The sequence below is a fragment of the Theropithecus gelada genome, chromosome 3 (assembly GCF_003255815.1).
Source record: "Theropithecus gelada isolate Dixy chromosome 3, Tgel_1.0, whole genome shotgun sequence".
Taxonomy (NCBI): Eukaryota; Metazoa; Chordata; class Mammalia; order Primates; family Cercopithecidae; genus Theropithecus; species Theropithecus gelada.
The window spans coordinates 175,412,240-175,435,875 of NC_037670.1; the positions used below are offsets into that span (position 1 = coordinate 175,412,240).

The 23,636-nt window shown below is 46.5% G+C and overlaps 1 protein-coding gene across 3 annotated transcripts in view; it reads left to right on the forward strand.

The window, feature by feature from the left end:
- Nucleotides 1-22,923, forward strand: part of NUB1 (negative regulator of ubiquitin like proteins 1) — a 33,983-nt gene extending 11,060 nt beyond the window's left edge. For 2 of the 3 annotated variants that reach the window (XM_025379125.1, XM_025379127.1), the window contains exons 5-15: nt 514-584; nt 3,779-3,961; nt 4,139-4,233; nt 4,823-4,929; nt 11,548-11,734; nt 12,445-12,552; nt 13,322-13,474; nt 18,624-18,770; nt 20,346-20,441; nt 21,114-21,291; nt 21,534-22,923. In XM_025379125.1, coding sequence (XP_025234910.1) covers nt 514-584; nt 3,779-3,961; nt 4,139-4,233; nt 4,823-4,929; nt 11,548-11,734; nt 12,445-12,552; nt 13,322-13,474; nt 18,624-18,770; nt 20,346-20,441; nt 21,114-21,291; nt 21,534-21,712 — 1,504 coding nt within the window. In that variant the 3' untranslated portion in view covers nt 21,713-22,923. The remainder of the gene's footprint in view (nt 1-513; nt 585-3,778; nt 3,962-4,138; nt 4,234-4,822; nt 4,930-11,547; nt 11,735-12,444; nt 12,553-13,321; nt 13,475-18,623; nt 18,771-20,345; nt 20,442-21,113; nt 21,292-21,533) is intronic. The other variant, XM_025379126.1, reaches the window with a different exon arrangement.
- Nucleotides 22,924-23,636: the final 713 nt, after the last annotated feature.

Below are 23,636 nucleotides of genomic sequence, written 5' to 3' on the forward strand. Positions count from 1 at the left end.
TTTTTTTTTTTTTTTTTTTTTTGAGACGGAGTCTTGCTCTGTGCCCCAGGCTGGAGTGCAGTGGCGCGATCTCGGCTCACTGCAAGCTCCGCCCCCCCGGGTTCACGCCATTCTCCTGCCTCAGCCTCCCAAGTAGCTGGGACTACAGGCGCCCACCACCTCGCCCGGCTAATTTTCTTGTATTTTTAGTAGAGACGGGGTTTCACCGTGTTAGCCAGGATGGTCTCGATCTCCTGACCTCGTGATCCGCCCGTCTCGGCCTCCCAAAGTGCTGGGATTACAGGCTTGAGCCACCGCGCCCGGCCAGGCCTGGCTAATTTTAAAAAATTGTTTGTAGAGATAGGATCTCTCTGTTGCCCAAGCTGGTCTTGAATTCCTTCCTGGCCTCAAGCCATCCTCCCACCTTGGCCTCCCAGGGTGTTGGGATTACAGGTGTGAGCCACTGGGCCTGGCTAAAGTCTTTTCAATGGATAATAAATAACAATTTTGTTTTCACTGGTTTTTGTTTTACAGAATAGCTGAAACCTTTGGATTTCAAGAAAATTATATCAAAATTGTCATAAATAAGAAGCAACTACAACTAGGTATGTATGGCACAGTATGCATAAGTTTTCAATGAACCAAATATAGAAATAATGACTTCCCTTTTTTTCTCACTGGCTTTTCAAAAATTTGTAGCTTTATTCCAATTATAATCCAAAACTGATTTAGAAGTTTACTAAAATAAAAATGTAAAGCAGAAAATAGCTTTTCCAAGAAATATTTATTGTCTGCTCTATGATAGTGGGAAGAAAGACACTCATTACAGCTTAGATAAAATGTTATAGAATGGAACATGAGGTGTGCTGAGTGTAAGATGCCAGTTCCAGCAAATTCTTCTTGAGCGAGAAGAGCGAAGGCTCTGTGAGGACAGTGGGGAGACCATGGTGGCGTGCGTTCCAGACGGAAAGCCTTGTGTCAGAGCACTATGGTGTGAATTTGAGGAGCTGAGGAAGGTCCAGCGTGGCTGTGTGTGGAGAGTGAGGGGAGGGGAGTGCTTTTTAAGGATGGAGGGGCAGGCAGAGGCCGCACTGAATACCCAGGAGACATTTGGCATTGTCTGGAGACATTTTTGGTGGTTATAACTTGGTGACGGGGAGGTTGTGCTGCTGTCATTTAGTGGGTGGAGGCTAGGGATGCTGCTGAACGTGCAATGCCCAGAACAGGCCCCACAACACAGACTTGCCCAGCCCAACACGTCAGTAGCACAGCTCCTGGGAAACGAGAAACTAGATGACCTTACTCAGTGTTAGTACATTTCTCCTAAGAGCAATGGAAAGACATCTGTGCTGCGGAGTGACACACAATTCTGCGTGTGTTTTAGAAAGGTCACGTAGTAGAGGAATGTATTTGAAGGTGGCATGAGTTGACTTGAGACCAGTTAGCTATTGCAGCAATCCATACAAGCCTTGTAGCCCATAGGTTTTCAGTGCGTTCCTGTGGCCTCGAGAATGAAGTTCACATTTCTTAGCTTGATCTAAGCCAGCCCTTCACAGCTTACCCAGCCTTCCTTTCCAGCGTCCTCTCTAGCAATTTCCCATTGTCTATTTTAGAAGTCATGGATGTCTTTTCACTGTTGCCTCATCCCTCTGTTAATTCTATTTGTGGCATCCTTCATTGGACAGAAATCCTTGATTTTGGTGTCATCAAACCCATTGCCTATGGTTTGTGTTTTGCTGAAGTCCTTTCCCTAACCCGAGGGCCACAAGGAGAGTCTACATTTTCTTGAATATTAGCTTAATCTAGAAGAGGTCCTCAGTCTGTCCAGAGTCCCCCTTTCTATATAAAGTCTCAGGGTTCCTTTATTTTTCTTCCTATATAATTCATTAAATAGTCTGTCTTTTCCCCAGTGATTGGTGGTGACCCTTTTTGGGGGGCCCTGTTTCTATACTTTCTGTTCTTCCTAGTCACCTGTGGTTTTTTTTTTTTTTATTACTGTGGCTTTGTTGTAGTCTTAAAATCTGGTGACCTCCCCCAACCCTTGCCTTTTTTTTTTTTTTTTTTTTTTTTAAATCAAGATGGCTTAACCACTGATGGACCTTTATTTTATATATTAATGTTAGAAAGGTTGCCATATTTCTCAAAAGACAATTCAGCTACAGTTTTCCAGAAATGTGTTTACATTTGTGTTTTTAGTTCACAATATTATTTTGTTATTTTAAAATCTGTTTGCATCTATGTTTACCCTTTTTTACTTTGTTTATTTGCATCTTTGACATAATTTTTGTTAGATTTGTGTATTTGGCTAATTTATTCATGGAGCCAACTTTTGATTTTGTTACTGTTTTCTTTCATTCTGTTTCATTGATTTCTGCCCTTTATTTCCAATTTATGTATGAGAAAACTGAGTCCTAGAAGACAGGTAGTTTATTCAGGGCCACAGAGTTAAAACGGTAGATGGAGCCCATGGTCTTTGCTTTTATTTATTTATTTAGAGATAGGGTCTCTATCTGTCACCCAGGCTGGAGTGTGGTGGTGCGATTGCAGCTCACTGCAGCCTCCGCCTCCCAGGTGCAAGCAATCCTCCCACCTCAGCTTCCCACTGAGTAGCTAGGACCACAGGTGCACACCACCATGCCAGGCTAATGTTTTATTTTCTGTGAAGACGGGGTCCACGTGTTGCCCAGGCTGGTCTTGAACTCCTGGGCTCAAGCGATCCACCTGCCTCAGCCTGCCAAAGTACTGAGGTTACAGGTGTGAACCGCCACGACCTGCTGGTCTTTGCTTTTAACCATGACAGCAGGCTGCAGTACAGCTTCCTGTTCGTAGCTGTGAATTGGCTTTGTTATTTTTCCAACGAGAAGGTAGTGTTATACTTTCTCATTTTCCGTTGATACTGTCTAGCACAGTGTTCTCCCTGTAGTAGATTATCAAATATTTGTTGCTTTGATCTGGTCTTAGGCTGAGAATAAAGATGATTAGAAATGATTAATTTAGTTGATTCTATTGTTGCTAGCTGATTTTAACCACTGCTTAACAGTGACATACTTACAAGCAAAGGTAGGCATATTTTTACCAATTATGTGGTGTGATGGTATGCAGGATTAAGAATTCCATTTTGCAGGAGCGAGGGCTGATGTCTGTAAGCCAGCACTTTGTGAGGCTGAGGTGGGAGGATCGCTTGAGCCCAGGAGTCCAAGACAAGCCTGGGCAACATAGTGAGACCTCATCACTGCGAAAAATACAAAAATTAGCTGGATGTGGCCAGGAGCGGTGGCTCATGCCTGTAATCCCAGCACTTTGGGAGGCCAAGGCGGGCGGATCACAAGGTCAGGAGATCGAGACCATGGTGAAACCCCGTCTCTACTAAAAATACAAAAAATTAGCCGGGCATGGTGGCGGGCGCCTGTAATCCCAGCTACTCAGGAGGCTGAGGCAGGAGAATGGCGGGAACCCGGGAGGTGGAGCTTGCAGTGAGCCGAGATCACGCCACGGCACTCCGGCCTGGGGCACAGAGCGAGACTCAGTCTCAAAAAAAAAAAAAAAAAAAAAAAATTAGCTGGATGTGGTGGCATGGGCCTGTAGTCCCAGCTCCTCGGGAGGCTGAGGTGGGAGACTTGCTTGAGCCCAGGAGATGAAGGCTGCGGGGAGCCATGATCGTGTCACTGCACTCCAGCCTGGGTGACAGAGTGAGACCTTGTGTCAAAAATAAAAACAATTCCATTTAACATAGAAAATGGACTGTTACCTGGTGAGCTTAATGGCTTTTTAAAGTAATAGGCGATTCTGATTTTTATAGGGAAAACCCTTGAAGAACAAGGTGTGGCTCACAATGTGAAAGCGATGGTGCTTGAACTAAAACAGTCTGAAGAGGATGTGAGGAAAAACTTCCAGTTAGAGGAAGAGGAACAAAACGAGGCTGAACTCAAAGAAAAACAAATTCAGAGGACCAAGAGAGGACTAGAAATACTGGCACAGAGAGGTACCCAGAGCTCTGGGCTTGTCACCCACTCAGACGCTTAGGGGCAGCACTGAATCACACACGTGGGGGATCACGGCTCTCCCTGAGTTTCACCTCAACAGTCTGACATTTTTAAGGTTGTTATCCTCACAGCTGTTTAACATTGAGTTAATGGAGGTCCTTTTGGTTTTGTTACAGCAGCTGAGACGGTGGTGGATCCAGAAATGACACCGTACTTAGACATAGCTAACCAGACAGGCAGATCAATCAGAATTCCCGCATCAGAAAGAAAAGTAAGTACTCTGAGAATGTGTGGCCTGTCCTTAGATTTGTTGTCAGGACACGGGTGGTTTTTTAGTTACTTCATGTTGGAAGTGTTGTAAAGGGTTGGAAACAGTGCTCCATCTCCAGCCTTGTAAACAGCAATGTCACCACGTGGTGAGCACTGGCATCCAGTGGGCCTCACCCTGTGCTTTTCAGTGCATTAGTACAAAATGTCATACCTCACCATCCTGGAGCAGTGACTGTCAACATACCTGAGGACACGACCCACTGCCTTCAGTGCACACGGCCTCCTGTGGCAGTACTTTTTGTTTAGTTTATTTTACTAGAGGACCATGTCCCCTAAGGGATGGATCAGAATAGGGGCAAGGAAACTGTGGTTTGGGAAAAGTCCACAGGTGATTCTGACATCTCTCCCCTGTTTCCTCATTACCCTTTCCGTGTTCTATAATTTGGAATAGGTAAGCAGGGGTTTAATCTTAAACATATCTGTGGGGTTTTCGTTTACTTTATTTGGTTTTTGAAAAGTAATATGCTTTTAATATAATTTGTTTTATTATATTTTAAAGTGATGTTTTTTAAATTCATATTTTTTCCTAGGCCCTTATGTTAGCTATGGGATATCATGAGAAGGGCAGAGCTTTCCTGAAAAGAAAAGAATATGGAATAGCCTTGCCATGTCTGTTGGACGCTGACAAATATTTCTGGTAGGCGCTTTTGTACTTGGTGAATACCAGCTTTAAGGAAGATGGCCCAGACTATACAGAGCACCCTACCATGCCCTTGAGACTGCAGACTTTCATCTATGACAGTGGTTAATGTAAAAGAGTAGTTATGGTGTAGACCGGTGAATTTCTTCTTCCCTTTGTATTTCTAATTGACCTTTCCTCCCTGTAAAGAAAAGAATTTTCAAGCAGGTAGGATATCCTCTCTTCTTTTGTACATGTGCTGTGTTGCTAGTTGGAACTTTCCATTATAAAGTTTCCGGTCAGCTTGTCACCTAATGGTTTTGGGGTAGTATTGATGATTATTCCTCAAATCCATTGTTTAAGAGCTGTATGATGGTGATATTATTCCTTCTGCACTTATTATTATTTTTTTTGAGATAGAGTCTCACTCTGTCACCCAGGCTGGAGTGCAGTGGCACCATCTCAGCTCACTGCAACCTCCATCTCCTGGGCTGGAGTGATCCTCCCACCTCAGCCTCCCAAGTAGCTGGGATCACAGGTGCACATCACCATGCCCAGATAATTTTTTTGTATTTGTTGTAGAGATGAGGTTTCACTGTGTTGCCCAGGTTAGTCTCAAACTCCTGGGCTCAAGTGATCCACCCACCACAGCCTCTCAAAGTGCTGGTATTACAGGTGTGAGCCACTGTGTCTGCCTTTTTTTATTATTATTATAGAGATGGGGTCTCCCTGTGTTGCTCAGGCTGGTCTTGGACTCCTGGACTCATGTGATCCTCCTGCCTTGGTCTCCCAAAGTGCTGGGATTACAGGTGTGAGCCACTGCACCTGGCCTCCCTTCTGCATTTATTGTTGGAATTCTGAAAAAATTTTTTTTTGCTCATCAGTTATTTTATATGTGGAGGTACAATTTGTATAGGAAAGATAGAATAAAATACTTTGTTCCTTTCTCCTTATTTTCTTGTTTTCAAAATAAATGAGTTCCTTCACTGTCACCCTCCAAAGGTGACCAAAGAGGTTTCTTTTTCTTTTCATTTTCTTAAGTGTCATTATTAACTCATGGATTTAAAACATTTGATATGTTTCAAACTTCAGTGCTTAAATTGGTCATCGCTGGCTGGCAGGCAGCCCCTGTGGTTTTTTGACTCAACCCTGCTAGTCTTTGCAGTCTCTGATTTCTGGAATCCAAAGATACTCCAGGCTCATCTTGGGCATTTAATGCCCCAGACCAGGAATCAGCAATTTCCCAAGGAGTCCTGGTTCCTCTTCATGGGAAATGGTACTAAGAGACTGTGATGCAGACATATTCAACATTTGAAAAGTAGACTTGATTTTTTGAAAATGGTCAAAAGTTAACAAATTTAGTGTTAACTTCTTTTCTGTTTTGGTGCATTCCCAAGATAATACTGTATACTCCCAGAAGATGAATGCAAATATTTATAGTTTTCCATTGGTCAGTGCCTTTGGGTTCTAAGTGAACAAGTCCCAACTTTAACGTACACAAAGAAGGGATTGGGAGGGGAGGGGCCGGGCTGGGAATAGTGAGAATGAGGGCTGGTGGGTGCCTCTGCGGTCTCTGCCTGTTTCTGAAAGGATGTTAGTTTCATTCTCTTCTGCAAACAGTGCAGAGTAAACAGGCTGTAAATTAGGTCCTAAAAATTTAAGTAAAATTTTCATTCCCTTCCATAGTTGTTTCTCAGTTTTTATTATGGAAAATTTCAAATAGACATAAAAATAAAAATTAGTATAATGAGCTTCCATATACACTCATAATCGAGCTTCAGCAGTTATAAAGACATGGTTGATCTTCATACATCTGTGTGAGCCTCTCTCAATCTTTTTACCCTGGACAAATCCTTGAAATAATTTTTAGGTCTCAGGGAACCACTGAATAAAAATTTTGCGACATCTTCAGTTCGTGGTACATTAACATGTTCGGTAAGTAGTAGATATAATAATGAAATAATAATTGTCAATGTCTTTCTAAGTAGAGAAAGTTACTTGTTTTCTGGGCATCTGTTTATCCTGGCCAACTCGTTAGCATATTTTGTGTGTGTGTGATTTCTCCCTTTTCATAAAGGAAATCAGCAGTAATGCAAGCCAAATAGAATGCAGATGGAGGAAACTTCAGTTTTTCCACTTCCTTTTCCATGTGATTTTTTCCCCCTAACTTCTCCAAGTAAGCTAGAAGTTCTGTCACAACTTCCTACCGTATGTCTTGGAGTATGGTTTGTAGTATGACCAATAATAGTTTCTTTCCCCAAATAGTATGAAACAGTGACTTCCTGGCAGTGCAGAACGGTGACCCTGGGGTGGGGAAGCATGAGGGGAGCTCAGTGCATGGAGAAGTTTCAGGCTACGGGGCAGGGAGGGCGGCAAACCCAGGCAGAGCCTTGTGCTCCCTGGAGTTAAGGAGATGGAGCTGGGCGTGCAGGAGGCCAAGGAGGTGAGAGGAGCGAGCTGCCGGAGAGACGGCGCCAGCTTCAGAGGAGCCTTTGAGTCTTCTGCTCAGCGATGATCAGCACATGTGTGTGAGGAAACCACCTGGGGCTGGGCAAGGCACCACATGAAAGAAGCAGGGAATAATCCTCAGAGTTCCTGGAAGGCCAGGAATAGTTCATATTCCCACCAGCCAGAGTGGAGAATTTGGTAGTCACAGGGCGTCAAATGGAATCTTCAGAAGGGTGTTGCCTCAGTACTAGGGCATAATTTGGTCCCACTTAACAAAGCTTAAAAGCTAGTTCTGAACAGTACCCTTAACTTACCGTTTTGAAGTAAGTGCATCCCTAACAAACCGCAATAATTTAGCAACTCAAAAATATCAAGCATCCACTGAAAAATTAGTAGGCATGCAAAGAAACAAGCAAATGCAAGCTATAACAAGCAGAAAAATCAGTAGCAACAGATCCAGAAGTGACACAGAAGACAGAATTAGTAGACAAGAACATTAAAACAGTGACTGTAATCCATATGCTCAAGAAGGCAGAGGAACAATTGAGCATGTCAGATAAAGACATGGGAGACGTTTAGAAGACCCAAACCAGAATGTAAGAGATGAAAAGTACAACACATAAGATGAAAAGTACATTAGGTGGGATGAACTGCAAAATAGCCACTATGGAAGAGAAGATTAGTAAATGTTAAGTAAGGCAATAGAAACTATCTGAGAAAACAGAAAAGACTGAAAAAAAGAAAAAATGAACAGAGCATCTGCAAGCTGTGGAACAATTTCAGGCAGCCTAAAATGCATGTAATTGGAGTCCCTGGGAAGGGAGGCATGTGGGACAGAAAAAATACTTGAAGAAAAAAATGGCCATAATTTTTCCCAGTTTGATGAAAACTATAAACCCCCAGATCCAATGACTTTAATGAACCCCAAGTACAAGAAATATCAGGAAAAAAACTATGCTATAGCACACTATAATCCAATTCCTTAAAACCAGTAATAAAATTGAAAATGACATTTTAGCCAATCTTTCTTGAAAAAAGTTAGGTAAGTTTGGCTTGCCTTCTTTTTTTTTTTTTTTTTCAGACGGAGTCTCACTCTGTCACCCAGGATGGAGTGCAGTGGCACAATCTTGGCTTACTGCAAACTCTGCCCAGTGCAACCTCTGCCTCCTGGTTCAAGCGATTCTCCTGCCTCAGCCTCTCAAATAGCTGGGATTACAGGCGCCCACCACCACTGCCGGCTAATTTTTGTATTTTTAGTAGAGACGGGGTTTCACTATGTTGGCCAGGCTGGTCTTGAACTTCTGACGTCAGGTGATCCACCTGCCTTGGCCTCCCAAAGTGTTGGGATTACAGGTGTGAGCCACTGCGCCCGGCCAGGCTTACCTTTCTTGAAATTAGTATCTTTCTTTCTTTAACATAAAAGTTTAGGCTGGGCGCGGTGACTCAGGCCTGTAATCCCAGCATTTTGGGAGGCCGAGGCGGGCAGATCACAATGTCAGGAGATCAGACCCTTTCGGCTAACACAGTGAAACTCCGACTCTACTAAAAATACAAAAAATTAGCCGGGCGTGGAGGCGGGCGCCTGTAGTCCCAGCTACATGGGAGGCTGAGGAAGGAGAATGGCGTGAACCCGGGAGGCGGAGCTTGCAGTGAGCCGAGATTGCGCCACTGCCTGGGCGACAGAGCAAGACTCTGTCTCAAAAAAAAAAAAAAAAAAAAATTAAACTGTAAGACGAACAAAATAAATTTCTGTTAAATAACTGACTTAAGCTCAAATGGGATTTAATTTTTGTTGTTGTTTTTGAGACAGTCTTGCACTGTCGCCCAGGCTGGAGTGCAATGGCGCGATCTCGGCTCACTGCAACCTCCGCCTCTTGGGTTCAAGCATTTCTCCCACCTCAGCCTCCCGAGTAGCTGGGATTACAAGCGTCCGCCATCATGCCCAGCTAATTTTTGTAGAGATGGGGTTTCACCATGTTGGCCAGGCTGGTCTTGAATTCCTGACCTCAGGTGATCCACCCGCCTCGGCCTCCTAAAGTGCTGGGATTACAGGCATGAGCCACTGTGCCTGGCCAGGATTTTATTTTTTGAAAGCTAGGCTCAGTAGATTTTATTTAAATAAATGTTGTATGTTTATTTTAATATTGTCAGCATGAAAATGTATCAACAGTGCTGAATATTAATGCTACTAAAATTGTAAACCAAAGTAGTGTTAATAAAAGTATACTCTAAATGAAATTTTTTATTTTTATAGTTTTTTTTTTTTTTTTTTTTTAGAGACAGTCTCTGTTGCTCAGGCTGGTCTCAAATTCCTGGGTTCAAGTAATTTTTCTACCTGGGCCTCCCAAAGTGCTGGGATTACAGGTGTGAGCCACCACGCCCGGCCTTCTAAATTCCATTTATACCAGGCTTTAAGAAACCACTTTTCCCCAAGCAAATGATCAGGTTTAAATATAGTTTTATATATAATAATGTGTTTTATTTCTCAAAACTGAAAGGATGACAGGTACCCCTCTGAGACCTCTGCTTTGGTTTTGTGTGTTTGTTCATTTTGTTGGGTTTTTTTTCTCTCTTTTTTTTTTTTTTTTGGCTGCACGAATAAAGACTCGATCCTGGGTCCAACTTGAGATAAGTGCATATTGATTTTATTTTTAACTGACATGAGGCCATTTCTGTCCACGCTCCTGATGGTTAGTAAAACATGAATGAGCCTGTTAAAGCAACATGCAGGAGATGGAGAAGTTCGGCCACATGCCCATTGCTTTCCTGTGAGTGGCAGGAGAGTCTTCTGTCACAGGAACCAGAACGTGTCCAGAGCCAGGAAATCTCACCGTGCCTGTGAGATCAGACCACAATCCACAAAGTGCTGCTTTTTCTCTCAAAGTCAAGTTCTCAGGCTGAGCAGTAAATTTGGAGACAGTACCCCTCACCCAGCTCCACATCTGTGTGTCTGCGTGCACATGTGTGTGTAAAATATGGTGTATATGTTCTCATTCACGAAATTCGAAATGTTGAGAGAGATGAAAATAAGTGTGAAAATAGTGCCGTGATACATTTTTCTTGCCGCACCCCCAACTGGACTGTCTACACGGGCCCTCTTTAGGAGACTACTGTTTTAAAGGGCAAATGACAAAATAAAAGTCCTTTTGGGTTTTTTTTTTTTTTATTCCACGCATATTTTGATAGGACAGGAAGCTTGAGGCCATGTGGATTTCGTAGTTTTATACAAGAGCAGTCTTATTTTTAGTAGAACACCAATGAACACAAAGATATAAAACCTTGTTCATGTACAATGTGTGGTTCCAAATGTTCTTATTGAAGACTTGAGACCTAGATTGGCATTAGGAATTTTTAACGTAATCATAACTTAAAATCAGTCACTCTGATGGCTGCCTTTGCCAGCACTTCTCCTGGAGCACGCTGACTTCTGTTGCTTTCTTCCCTTCTCTGTGCCTGGGTTCAGCCTGCTGCCACGGATACAGAGTCTCGTTTTGCCTGCACACAGGCCCTCAGAAATCAGCTGGGCCGTTAGAGCCTGGCGCTTTCTGGATTGATTTTCCCCCAGCTTGAATGTGGTTGAACGTGAATGTCTTGTCCGAGCCTTCGTCAGCCGAGGCATTCATAATACGTAGGGATTTTTTTGGCGTCTTTAAAGAAGCGGTGTTCAGCCCTGGCTGTACGTTAGACTCACCTGGGGAGACTCGGGCAATATAACGACCAGGCCCAACCCCCAGAGATTTCTATTATGTTTGGTCTAGGTGGGATCAATGATTCTTAAAGAAAGAACGAACGAACGAACGAATGTTGCTCTGGTCCAGGTGATGCTAATTTGCAGTCAGGATTGGAAGTCACAGTTTTAAAGCATGGTCTTCCCAGTATTTGCTGAGGGCCTCTGAAACAGTGGCCCTGGGTTCTCCTTCCTGTCAAGGGACTGCATGTGTGTCCTGGGGCAAGTGGTGATAAGCTTTGATTCCTAAGCCCTGATTTCTCCTTTTTTCCCCCATTAGAAGGATGAGGTTATAAATACAGCTCCCTTCCTAAACATTAGGATCTCTCTTTTAGAGCAGTCAGCCTTTGAACATATACCAAGAACTGGGAAAGAATTCCAGTAATTCACAAAAAGGTTTCAAATGCTAAAAATGTTTCAAATGCTGCTTGGCAGTGATGTCATTTTCCTTCTCTTTCCAGTGAGTGTTGCAGAGAGCTGCTGGACACAGTGGATAACTATGCCGTCCTCCAGCTGGATATAGTGTGGTGTTACTTCCGCCTGGAACAACTGGAATGCCTTGATGATGCAGAAAAAAAATTAAACTTGGCCCAGAAATGCTTTAAAAATTGTTATGGAGAAAATCATCAGAGACTGGTCCACATAAAAGTATGTTCCTGGAATTCATTTTATGTCTTGTTGAGTCCATTTCTAGCATTTGTGTTTATTCCTGTTAAAGTATTTGAACTACTGCCAGAAGGTGATTTCATTTTGATAGTAGTATATGCAGTATACTCTTGTGAACCTATATATTTATAAAGTGTTCCATGTTTTACAAATCTGGCTGTCTCTTTTAGTGTGTGAGCATTTAGCCCAAAGGAACACAGTTTGCTAGTCATAGAACCCCACCAGTGATCACCCTGACCAGGAGAGAGCTGCTGACTTCTTTATATGGGTAGAGTCTAATTTGCAAGATGTAAATGCAGAAAATAGACATTTCAGCAGTAACAGTTCGAGTGAATGAGTCCCAGCTCAAGAGCTCTGGCTCGAGTAAGGATTGTTCTGATTTCCGCAAGTCATCACAATCCTGCTGATGTAGATTCTCTTATACCTGGTTTGGATTTCTGCATACTTCTCTGCTGACCAGGAGGGCCACTGTGCTGCATGTCTGGAGTGCTGCATGTCTGGAGGAACGTCGTCGTACCACAGGGGATGGGGAAGAAGGGGCTTCACTTTTGCCATCAGTCATAGTGAAGCCATGGACGTTTTAATACTACCATGTTGCCCCTCTGGAGACCAAGGGAATTACAGATATGAGTATTATACACCTGTAATTAGAAATAAGGCAACTTTGTCCTTTTTTTCTTCAATAATTTTAGGGAAATTGTGGGAAAGAGAAAGTACTGTTTCTAAGACTCTACTTACTTCAAGGTATCCGAAACTATCACAGTGGAAATGATGTAGAGGCTTGTGAGTATCTTAACAAGGTAAGAAAAGTAAAATTGTAACCATTTTCACCTCCTTTTAAAAAACACTCGCGGAAGTTAAGGATTTTAACTTAATAGTTTGTGACTTGTGAGAAACATGCCTGCGCTTTCTCCGTGCACAGGAGATGTTGAACCAGAAACATATTTGTATTTGTTAGAGTACAGCCAGATGCTGTAACAAGGAGACTTCAAAAAGACAGTGACTTTAATTGGATAGAAGTTTATGGCTCACTCATCTTGCAGTCTGGAGGTGAGCGGGGCCAAAGCAGTGAGCAGCCCGCCAGCCTCAGCGAGGCGTCCCAGGTTGCTCCTGTCAGTGCCTCTTTCAGCCAGCAGAGGGGGCAAGAGAGCGTCCAGAGCAGGCCACTTGAGCGATGGCCCCGCAGCTGCACCCAGCGCTGTGGCTGCATGCCATTGACCTCGACTTCACCACCTGGCTACACCCAGCTGCATGGGAGGGTGAGAAATGCCACGTGTACAGCTCAGATTCAGGGGCTTTTGTTGCAAAAAAGAAAAGTGGATACCAGTCACTTCCACAACAGCCAGCCTCTTTCCTAGTGTGCTGAGGCTGTGTAATGTGAGTAGAGATGGTGTTGGTCTCTTTCCATTTGTACTTGTTAATAACAGGCCTAGTTTAGAGATTTTATCCAAAATCTGATGCCCTTTAATTCACATTGGGCACAATCTAATTTCTTTTAGGCTTTAACTTTGTATTAAGCTTTAAGTATTGCCATGGTTACATGATTCTTACATTTCTCCCTGTCTCTAGGCACGTCAGCTCTTGAAAGAGCTATATATCGATCCATCAAAAGTGGACAATTTGTTGCAGTTGGGATTTACTGCCCAGGAAGCCCGGCTTGGCCTGAGGGCGTGTGATGGGAACGTGGATCATGCGGCCACTCATATTACCAACCGCAGAGAGGTACCCACTTTCACAATGCCCTAGCTCTCTTGGGTATGAAAGAACAAAAAAAGATAGTCTCACAGGAGGTGAGGTTAATAACAAGGAACTTTTCATTACTCCAGATTGGGAAGGAAGGAGAAACTTTTTTTTTTTGAGATAGAGTCTCACTTTGTTGTGCAGGCTGGAGTGCAGTGGCGCGATCTTGGCTCACTGCAATCTCCCCCTCCCGGGTTCAAGCAATTCTCGTGCCTCAGCCTCCTGAGTAGCTGGGATTACAGGTGCCCGCTACCACACCCAGCTAATTTTTGTATTTTTAGTAGAGACGGGTTTCACCATGTTGGCCAGGCTGGTCTCAAACTCCTGACCTCAAGTGATGAGCTCACCTCAGTTTCCCAAAGTCCTGGGATTATAGGCGTCAGCCACTGTGCCCGGCTGAAACTTGTCTTTTTCAATTGGATCATTTTTCACATGCTGCAGTTTCCTTAGTTTTGTTTCCTGCTGTGGTGGCAAACAGTCCCCTTTCTCTCTTTAACTCTCTGGAAGTCATTTTAAAAACAGAAAATTGTTTTTTCATGAGGTCTTTATTAAAGTTGGGGATTGCATCCTTGCCTAGAAACATAAGTCAAATTATAGAAACAAGTTGTATTATATTATGAAAGCACAGGTTAAAAAACTATAATCATTTGAAACAATTAAGTACATTAAAGAAAACCTTAGGATTTTGGAGTTGGAGGGATCCTTATTCTATCAGTATGTCCTGCAGTAAAATAACTGAGGCCTAGAGGGAGATCATGGTGGAATATTAGCAGGAGAACCATTTTTCTTCTTTTGCCAAAACAAGAAGTTGGTACTAGATTATCTCACAGGCCCTTTCTAGCTGTAAACTCCAGCCACAGAAGTCTCTAGAATCCTCAAATGTATGTTACCTCGTTTCCCTTTTTGCTAAACACTAGGATAATCCCGAAGGATAAAAGCAGCCTCGGGGTATTAGGATGGGAGCAGGAAAGCCCCGTGGTTGTTTGCCCACATGATGCCAGAGAGGGAGTGGATTCGTGGGTTGATGCCATGGTGAGCAGTCCCAGGGCTGCTTGGGTTTCTCCTTTTACAACACCAACTGTGGTCGTTACCTCTCTCTCGCCTAGTCCAATCGTGGTCCTTTGGGTCTTGCTCTAGAAGTCAATGAGTAGGTAAAGGCAGAGACTTTGAAAAGCTGAGTTCTTTTTTGTTTTTTTTCCAAGACAGTGTCACTCTGTCACCCAGGCTGGAGTGCAGTGGCGTGATCACTGCAACCTCCGCCTCCCAGGTTCAAGTGATTCTTCTGCCTTAGCCTCCTGAGTAGTTGGGATTATAGGTTCCCACCACCATGCCCAGCTTTACTTTTTGTATTTTTAGTAGAGATGGGGTTTCACCATTTTGGCCAGGCTGGTCTCGAACTCCTGACCTCAAGTGATCTGCCTGCCTTGGCCTCCCAAAGTGCTGGGATTACAGGTGTGAGCCACTGCGATGGGCTGAAAAGTTGAGTTCTGTGTGTTTGAGTTTTACATGGTCTAATTAAGTACTAACAGAAAAACAAACATTGCTGATACTGATTTGTTGCTTTACTATTGCTCCACTACCAGTAAGATTTTATTAGCATCTGGAAAGCTAGTGTTTTAAAATGAGATCATTTGGAAAACAATTCTCATCAGTGTATGAGACTATAGTTCATAAAACATTGTCACACTCATGTCATTCACTTCTGCCTGTGACCACCCAAGAGGCCATAGGACAGATACTTCTCATCTTACACATGGGAAGAGCTGTAGCTCAGAGGCGGTCTTTTAAAGCATAGTGGAATCACATCACTTGTACATTTCTGAAGTTAAAAGCCCTTGGAGAAAATGCAAATAAAAAACAACAGTGTGTATAGTGCAGTTGATCGTGCTCCCTCTTCCACCCCAATGGGTGTTATTGGTTAGGATGCTTTTGGCTGAAAGCAACAACAACAACAAAAAACCAAAATTGCCTAAACATCAAAAAAAGGGATGTGACGGGATTTATTGGCCTGTTTACTTGTAAAAAGTCCAGAAGTAGGATGGGTCTCAGGGTTAGGTGATTCAGTGGCTTACTGATGTCACTGAGGACCTGAGGTCTGTCTCTCTACCCCACCCCCCACCCTGTGTCATCAGTGTCATCCAATCACACCAAGGGCCATAATCTCTGTCCCAGAATCCTCAGGGAAAATCCTGAGCTTCTTGTGATTGGGAAGCCTTGAACCTGTTGTCACTGAGGCTGGAGGAATGCCAAGACTGGCTCAGGCCTGTGGCAAGAGATAGAGGGTCGCCACCTTCGCCCGTTCAGGGGCCACCTGGGGAGCTGGAGCAGCCTCCCACACCTCAGGGAGGGGTAGAACGGGTTCTGGAGAGACAAAAACAATGTCCCACAGAAAGTGGGTTCCTATCGGAGCTTTAGATGAGCAAGAGAAAGCTGCTGCCCACGGAGTTCCAACATTCTAGGTGTGGGCATCTGACTAAACTGAATGTAAATTCTTTGTTTTTGTTTGGGACAGAGTCTTGCTCTGTTGTCCAGGCTGGAGTGCGGTGGCATGATCATGGCTCACTGCAACCTTGATCTCCTGGGCTCCAATGATCCTCCTGCCAAGAGCTCTTGGCTGATTTTTGTTTTTATTTTTTGTAGAAATGGGGTCTCACCATGTTGCCCAGGTCGGTCTCAAACTTCTGGGTTCAAGCAATCCTCCCACCTTGGCCTCCCAATGTGCTGGGATTACAGGTGTGAGCCACTGCACCCAGCCTTTAATACATAATTTTTTTTTTTTTTTTTTTTGAGACGGAGTCTCGCTCTGTCGCCCAGGCTGGAGTACAGTGGCCGGATCTCAGCTCACTGCAAGCTCCGCCTCCCGGGTTTATGCCATTCTCCTGCCTCAGCCTCCCGAGTAGCTGGGACTACAGGCGCCCGCCACCTCGCCCGGCTAGTTTTTTGTATTTTTTAGTAGAGACGGGGTTTCACCGTGTTAGCCAGGATGGTCTCGATCTCCTGACCTCGTGATCCGCCCATCTCGGCCTCCCAAAGTGCTGGGATTACAGGCTTGAGCCACCGCGCCCGGCCTAATACATAATTTTTAAAGTTTATATTTTTTGTGCAACATGGCCCTGAGTACAGACCAGTTTCTCATCTGGCAAAAAGCAACAGCTGTAGAAACAGAGATCACAGATCATGCTTCAGTATGGCCAGACTGTGAGAGGCAGCCTTCCTAAGAGGTCGTCCCAGCTGCTTGTGACCATACAATGCCTCTCTCTTGAAATCTGATTCTACTTAACTGTAGCCACTTCAGTGCAGTAGTGTCATTGACTGATCTACTTTATCTTTCTAACTCATCTTAGTATAAAGAGAAATATATCAGAAAATAATTTTCTCACGTGTGTTTACATGATTAAAAGGAAACAGACTAAGACATTTGTAATGAAAGGAAATGTTCTTCGAAGCTCCCAGTTGATGCGAGGTCTGTGTTAAGTAATGCCCAGGTCTGCTGGCTGGCAGCGTCCTTCTCTGTGCTTGGATGTTAGGCGTGCTTCTTAGCCTTTTGGAATATAAATGGAAGAAACTGTATTGAAAGCAGAGGATGGGACCAGTAAAGGCATTTTATGTGGAGTGTAAGTGTGGATAAAAGTGCAAATGTGAGTGGCATGAAAGGCTCCTGCTGGCGTGCGTGGTTGGGGTGGTGTGGCAGGATAAGGTCAGTTTGGAAGCGTTGTTGGGGCTAGGGAGTGGGAGCCCTGAGTAGCATAATAAGGAGCTGGTGCCTCAGTGTGGGGAGGTGGTCGGGAGCTGCTGTGGGCTTTTAGGTAGGTGACTGGAATGACGGAGCCCACTGCGCTGTGCAGCGGGGCTGGAGCTGGGGGAGACTGGCCGCTGAGAGGTAGAGCACGTAACGGGGGCATGAGACAGGCCTGGTGCAGCTGGATTCTCGGGGTGCAGAGAGGCACCCATGTGCACCAACTAGGGGAGGTTCTCCTGTGATAGAGACAGGCCATGAGTGTACAGGTATCTTCATCCCTGGAGATGTTTCCAGCAGCCACTCTGCTCTGCCTGCTCCTACCGTGGCGCTGTGGAGTCTGGTTCCACGATGATGGTGCTTTTGTTTTCCTAAGAGATGAGGCCACTTTCTTGCTGTGGGGAAAACGCAGGGAGGCGCCTGTTGCCTGGGCTGGGTGGCAGGCAGGAGCAGGTCTCTGGAAGGAGCGGAGTCTGTTTTCTCCCCCGTCCTCACTGCTGCTGATGGTGGAGCTGGTCTCCCTGGGAGAATGTGGCAGTCACTTAGCTTTGTTGAAAGCTTTCTGTCTCCTTGTTGGGAAAATAATGAGGTTGGATTAAATTCCTGGTTTTCAAACTTGCTTTGTTGTTGTTTTTAAGCAGCAAAATCCCCTTTTTAAGTGACATGTTTATGGGCATACTAGTTTACAAAATAAGTTGGGAACCCTCCTGATTGGCCCTGGGTGGGAGAGGTGAAGAGACTAGAACCCTCTGCAGCCGCCTTGTGCTCCTGCAGCAATAGCAGGCAACTCTGAGAAACAGGGTTGAGAACCAAGAGGTTAGATGACCTTTGTCCCTTGGGCATTCTGTGGGTTCTGAATGGAATGACAGGCCTCAGAAGGCCCTGGAGTCCTTGCTCCCCAAGCTGTGGTGGGTGGGTCATCAACCATGGCATTGCCCAGGAGCCCCCTGACTCCACATCACATTGGAACTTGAGTCCCTGGGCGATTCATCAAAGGCTGGAAGGCCTTCCCACCACATGCAGAAAGCTCTCTGCCCAGTTGCTAGAAGAGAATCCATGCACCTCACGCCTGCGACCTCTGCAGTGGGAGCGCGCTGGGCTGGGCGAGTGGCCCATCCTGATGCCAGATGGCAGGGCTCATGAGGCACCTCCTTCCTGCCCCACGGGCATCTCACTTCCACTGCCTGCCCTCAGAAGCAGCACTTCCACCACCCCTCTGCCTCTGTGGCACCTCTGCCATTTGGCTGGGTGAAAAGAGGTAGACAGAGGTCCTGCTGTGCTTTGGTTTGGTTTTTTGGCTTTGCCGGAAACCCCGAGAATCCTGCAGAGTGTAGACTGAGATGCTGTGAAATCTCAGTCCCTAACTTGGGATGGGACTTTGCTGTTTTCCTAAAGGAATTGGCCCAAATAAGGAAGGAGGAAAAAGAGAAGAAAAGACGCCGCCTCGAGAGCATCAGGTGTCTGAAAGGGATGGGCTACTCCACGCACGCAGCCCAGCAGGCGCTCCACGCAGCCAGCGGGAACCTGGACGAGGCCCTGAAGGTAGCCGCTCCCTCGGGGCCTCTGGCCTTGTCCTTGAGCAGTGGGTCCTGCCCAGAGCTCCCTCCATGGCTCTCGGGCGTCCTCCCAGGCTCACTCCTATGGGCTGCCCCGTCATCAGATCTGAAGGGCAGCTTTTTCCTGGGCTCCAGCCCCAACAGAGGCCATGTGAGGCCCCATGAGGCCCCATGCTCAGTGCCTGGCCCAGGCCTGGCTCCAGAACACGGTGCCTGTCCACACCAGCGGAGTCCACAGGCCAGGACTTGATGTAGGGTTTGTGTGTGCAGCAGAGTGTAGTGTAAACAGGCCATTTCCACAGCAGAAAAAGAGAATGGTAATTCAACTTGCAGTATAATTGTTTGGCATTAAAATTTTAACTGTAAGTATCTAGTTTTATTTATTTAGTCCATAGTACATGTTGGCAAAGGGGAAGCTTCTCAAAGAACTCCTCAGGAGTGACAGCAGGTTGGGATCCAGACAGTAGTGACTACCTGGGCCGCTTCTTTCCCTGTGTTGGAGAAGCAGATGGAATCCTCAGTAGGGCAGGTGCTGTGCTGCGTCTTGGCAGCTTGGTATGGAAGCGCCCTCTGCCCTCAGCCCCGCAGCTCAGTGAGAGACAAACTCAGAGTACGCGTGGTAGGGAGTCCCCAGGGGTGCACGGGAGGCAGGGGGCTGGCTGCGTGGAGGCAGCAGTCCAGGCAGATGCTGGGGCAGCATGGCAGGCAGGAGCTAGCTTAGGTTGTGTGCATGCTGGGGGCGGGGCTGGGGGCAAGATGGGGGTGGAGGCAGGTGGAGGGCAGGGCAGGTGTACTCGTTTGCCCTGCTGAGGCGAGTGTGGGTGCAGCAGGCACGGGGGGTGCACCCTGCCTTTGTCTCTTATCCCTGCCCTGTTCCCTGGAAGGCTCCACAAGTCAGTACTTCTGTTACGATGTATATGTATATTTAATGTATACGTTAAATTTTAAAATTGTATTTGAATATCTACTTTGATTTTTTTGTGTTGGAGAAATATTAAGAGGTGGGAAATTCTGAACATCCGAAGGGACGGATGGGTCTCAGAGTAGATTGGAATTATATGAGTAGCACATAAATACCTCCAGTCAACACAGAAGTATTGAGTGTTGGAAAGGAAAGTCTCCACAGAGTCTTTTAAGATTAAGTATTGTGTGACGAAGAAACCAAGGGTCAAAATAACTCTACTACCTGCCTGATATTTTAAGTCTAGAGGGCATGACACTTTCAAAGATCAATCAGGCAGCCCTGAGCTGCTTAAGAGACCTTTCTGTCTGTGGCTCTGACGAAACCTGTTTGCTTGGATGCGCTTCCGCCTGCTCTCGTCCCTTCCTGCTCTGTCAGAAGGGATCTTTCCCCTGACTAGTCTTGCTCCTCCTTCAAACCCCAACTGTCCCGGTCTCTGGCTGGAAGCCTTCTGGGCACATCAGCCTGGGCGGGAGCCCCTTTCCCTGCCTCATAGCAGCAGAGGACGGCTGGGTCTGCTGAGCACACGGCAGGGTGCGGTGCCTGTCTGAATGTGTGAAGAGCTTAGTGGTGGGTAAAGGGTGTTCCTGTGTGTTTTAGATTCTGCTCAGCAATCCTCAGATGTGGTGGTTAAATGATTCCAATCCTGAAACCGACAACCGTCAAGAAAGTCCTTCCCAGGAAAACATTGACCAAGTGAGTGACACGTCTTTGTGCCCTCAGCTTGGACAGCCTTGGGTGGGGCTGCTTGGGGTAACGCGGGTGAATCAGGCCGCAGGACTGGGGGAGTCCGTGCTGAAACCTTGGCTCCCAGGCTCCAGGTGTAACCTGCCACCTCAGAGGCCACCCACGCAGCAACAGAGGGCAGGGGAGGCCTCCTTGGAAAGCAGGAAATCTGGGGAAGTGTCAGGAAGTTCTCTTTAGGTTTGCCTCCTTTTCCTATGCACCGCTGTTTACATCAGTCCCATTTATCTGCCTGTGACCTAAAAGGATGTCACTGTGACCTGTGAAACCCATCCAGCTTTGTGTGCCAAGTGACAACTCTGTCCACATTTGTCCCCCCACACGCATTAGCATGCCTGTATGCTGTGGCCACTGACCTCACCGTGCTCGTGGTGAGACTGGCGTGGCGCCTTGCTCTCAGCCCGAGGTCACTGCCTGTCCCGAGATGGCTGCTTACTGATGCACCCGACTCGAGTCTTCCAAGCCCCCCTTCCAGGTTGCTCCACGCTCCCGTTGCACAGAAGCATGACTTGTGCCGAAAGGGCCATGGTGCGCATGCCGGGAGCTCTTAAATATGAGAGCCGGCTGTCTGCTCGTTGTGGGTGATGGGGGTGGCTGAGGCTGTGACCCTGCCCTCTCCCCTAGTTGGTGTACATGGGTTTTGATGCACTTGTGGCCGAAGCTGCGCTGAGAGTGTTCAGAGGCAACGTCCAGCTGGCTGCCCAGACCCTTGCTCACAACGGAGGAAGCCTGCCTCCCGACCTGCCGCTGTCGCCGGAAGACTCTTTGTCCCCGCCAGCCACATCCCCTTCTGACTCTGCAGGTAGGTCTGAGGTCTCTGAGGGCCACGTTGACAGCAAAGTGTCTTCAGAAGCCAACAGATGGGGCTGGTGCCCTAGGCCATGGCAGACATGGAGACTGAGAGGGGTGTCCCCTGATGTCGCTGGGCTGGCCGCCTGGACAGTGTGGCCAGCAGGAGGCACAGTCTGAGGTTGACTGTGGTTGTGCAGTGTCCCCAGGACAATCCTCACATAATTCACTTACTCCCGCGGTATTTTATTGTAGGAACTTCTAGTGCCTCAACAGACGAAGACATGGAGACAGAGGCCGTCAATGAGATACTGGAAGACATTCCGGAGCATGAGGAAGACTATCTTGACTCAACTCTGGAAGACGAAGAAATGATTATTGCAGAGTACCTATCCTATGTAGAAAATATGAAGTCAGCAACAAAGAAAAACTAAATAATGAACAGAAATAGTGCTAATTTTCTGCTTATAAATGCTATCATTATGAAAAGGCGAATGCAGCTCTTTCTGTTCTTACTTTTTATCTGAATTGCAAGTTCCTCTTTGGGTGTAGGAGGGGGCGGGCAGGGGACAAGGCCAGGAGGGGTCCCAGGGCCTTCATGCGTGGTCTCGGGGAAGAAGCTTCCTCTGGCCTGGTGTAGGTCGTTCCATCTGCCTCCCGGGTCTGCATCCCTAACCCCTTCCCTAGCTTGGTGTTCTACCCTGAAATGGGAAGGAACAGAGGTCCCGCAGAACAGGGATCCTGGGGAAGGTGTCCGGGGCAGGGTCCTGGGAAGGGCATCCCGACCACTTCCTCTCCAGCTGTGGCTCCATCTGCCCGGCTTGCCTGCCTCATGCACCCACTGCCCATGGCCTTCCTGCTTCCCACGCTGCCATCTCTGCCAGGGTGCCCCATGGGTTCCTGTGCCACCCTTCCCCCACCCCTCAAATCATCCTTTAAGTCTTCCTTCCAAGTGCTGTGGGGCATAGTGATGAGGCGCTGGCCTTGGGGGCCACACCAGGTCGCAGCAGACGCCTTCAGCCTGGGGCGCCAGTGTTTTATGCTCTTAGTTCAGTAAAACACGCCCCGGAAATTCAAGATTGAGTGTCAGACTTTATATATGTTCAGCATTCCTCATTACAGAAATCTTTTACTGAATGGGAAAGGTTTAAATGCTAACCAAAGCAATTTATTTTTAATTAATATTTGTAGACGCTGTGCTGTCATACTGAACTCACTGCTAGCTAAGAGATCTATCAGAGGCTTAGATATATTTTCTCCAGGTTTTTGTGGGGGTTTTTTGTTGTTCTATCCATGTGACAGAGGCTCTTTCTAAAAGTATGTAGTTCGCTGTGTGTCGGCTCCAGCAGTAACTGTCCTCACTGCGCCACGTACTCCTCTGTAGATGTGCACCCAGTGGGGGCTCCTTCCAGCCCCAGGACTGCAGCAGCAGCCAGATGCCAAGTGGATTGAGTTCCAGGTGCATCCAAGACTTTTCCTCCCTTCCAGAAGGCACTGACTGAAGACGGATGGGTCATGTGGGACTGGCTGAAATGCTCTAACCTTTTCATAAAGCGTGGGTGGTCCAGTTTGGACTGATGCGAAACTTCTTGTCATTCTTCTTAAATGGATGATACTGATGGAAATAAAAGGTGGAAAATATATTAAAAAATTGTCACCCAGACTTTACAGTAATTGACTCAGCTTCCCCAGCTGCAGGTGTGGAAAGCGTCTGGGTGACTAGTGCTTCATCGTGATTGCAAGATGTTTGTTTCCAGTGAGTTTTGTGAGGAGATGGAAGGATGACCTCAGAAGCAGCAGAGGGCACCTGCTGTGAAAGATGCCACATGCCAAGTGGGGCTGGGGTGGATCCTGGGCAGGGGACTGAAATGCACCTATCAGGGTTTGCCTCAGAAGTGCCTGGTGAGCTGAGGTGACGTGAAGTCTCAGCCTCATTTGACACAATGCCACACTTGGATTTGGGGCCTGAATTGAAGCTTTTTGCTAGCAAGTCGCTGTCCTGAGCTTGGTTCAGGCGTGTCTTCTAGCTTCCCAGCTGTTTTTAGCCATCATAGAAGCAGTGACACACCAGCAGGCCCCAAAACTCTTCCCCATCTTGTGAAGAGCGAGCTGCACGGGAAGCCAGTTGTGGGGGCAGTTCTGGGCATGTGCTATATCCAGGACGGGCTGCCCTGCAGGCATGGAGACTCGGGCCAGGCCTGCTGTACCTACAACTGACCCTGTGGAACTGGACAGGTGGTGGAGGAGGGGGCAGGAGGGTGCTGAGGCTGGAGAAGGAGAGACTGTTGCAGAGGAGGGGGCCTGGGAGGGTTCTCCTTGGGAAGTCAAAGGAAAAAGAACATTCTAGCTGTGGGACAG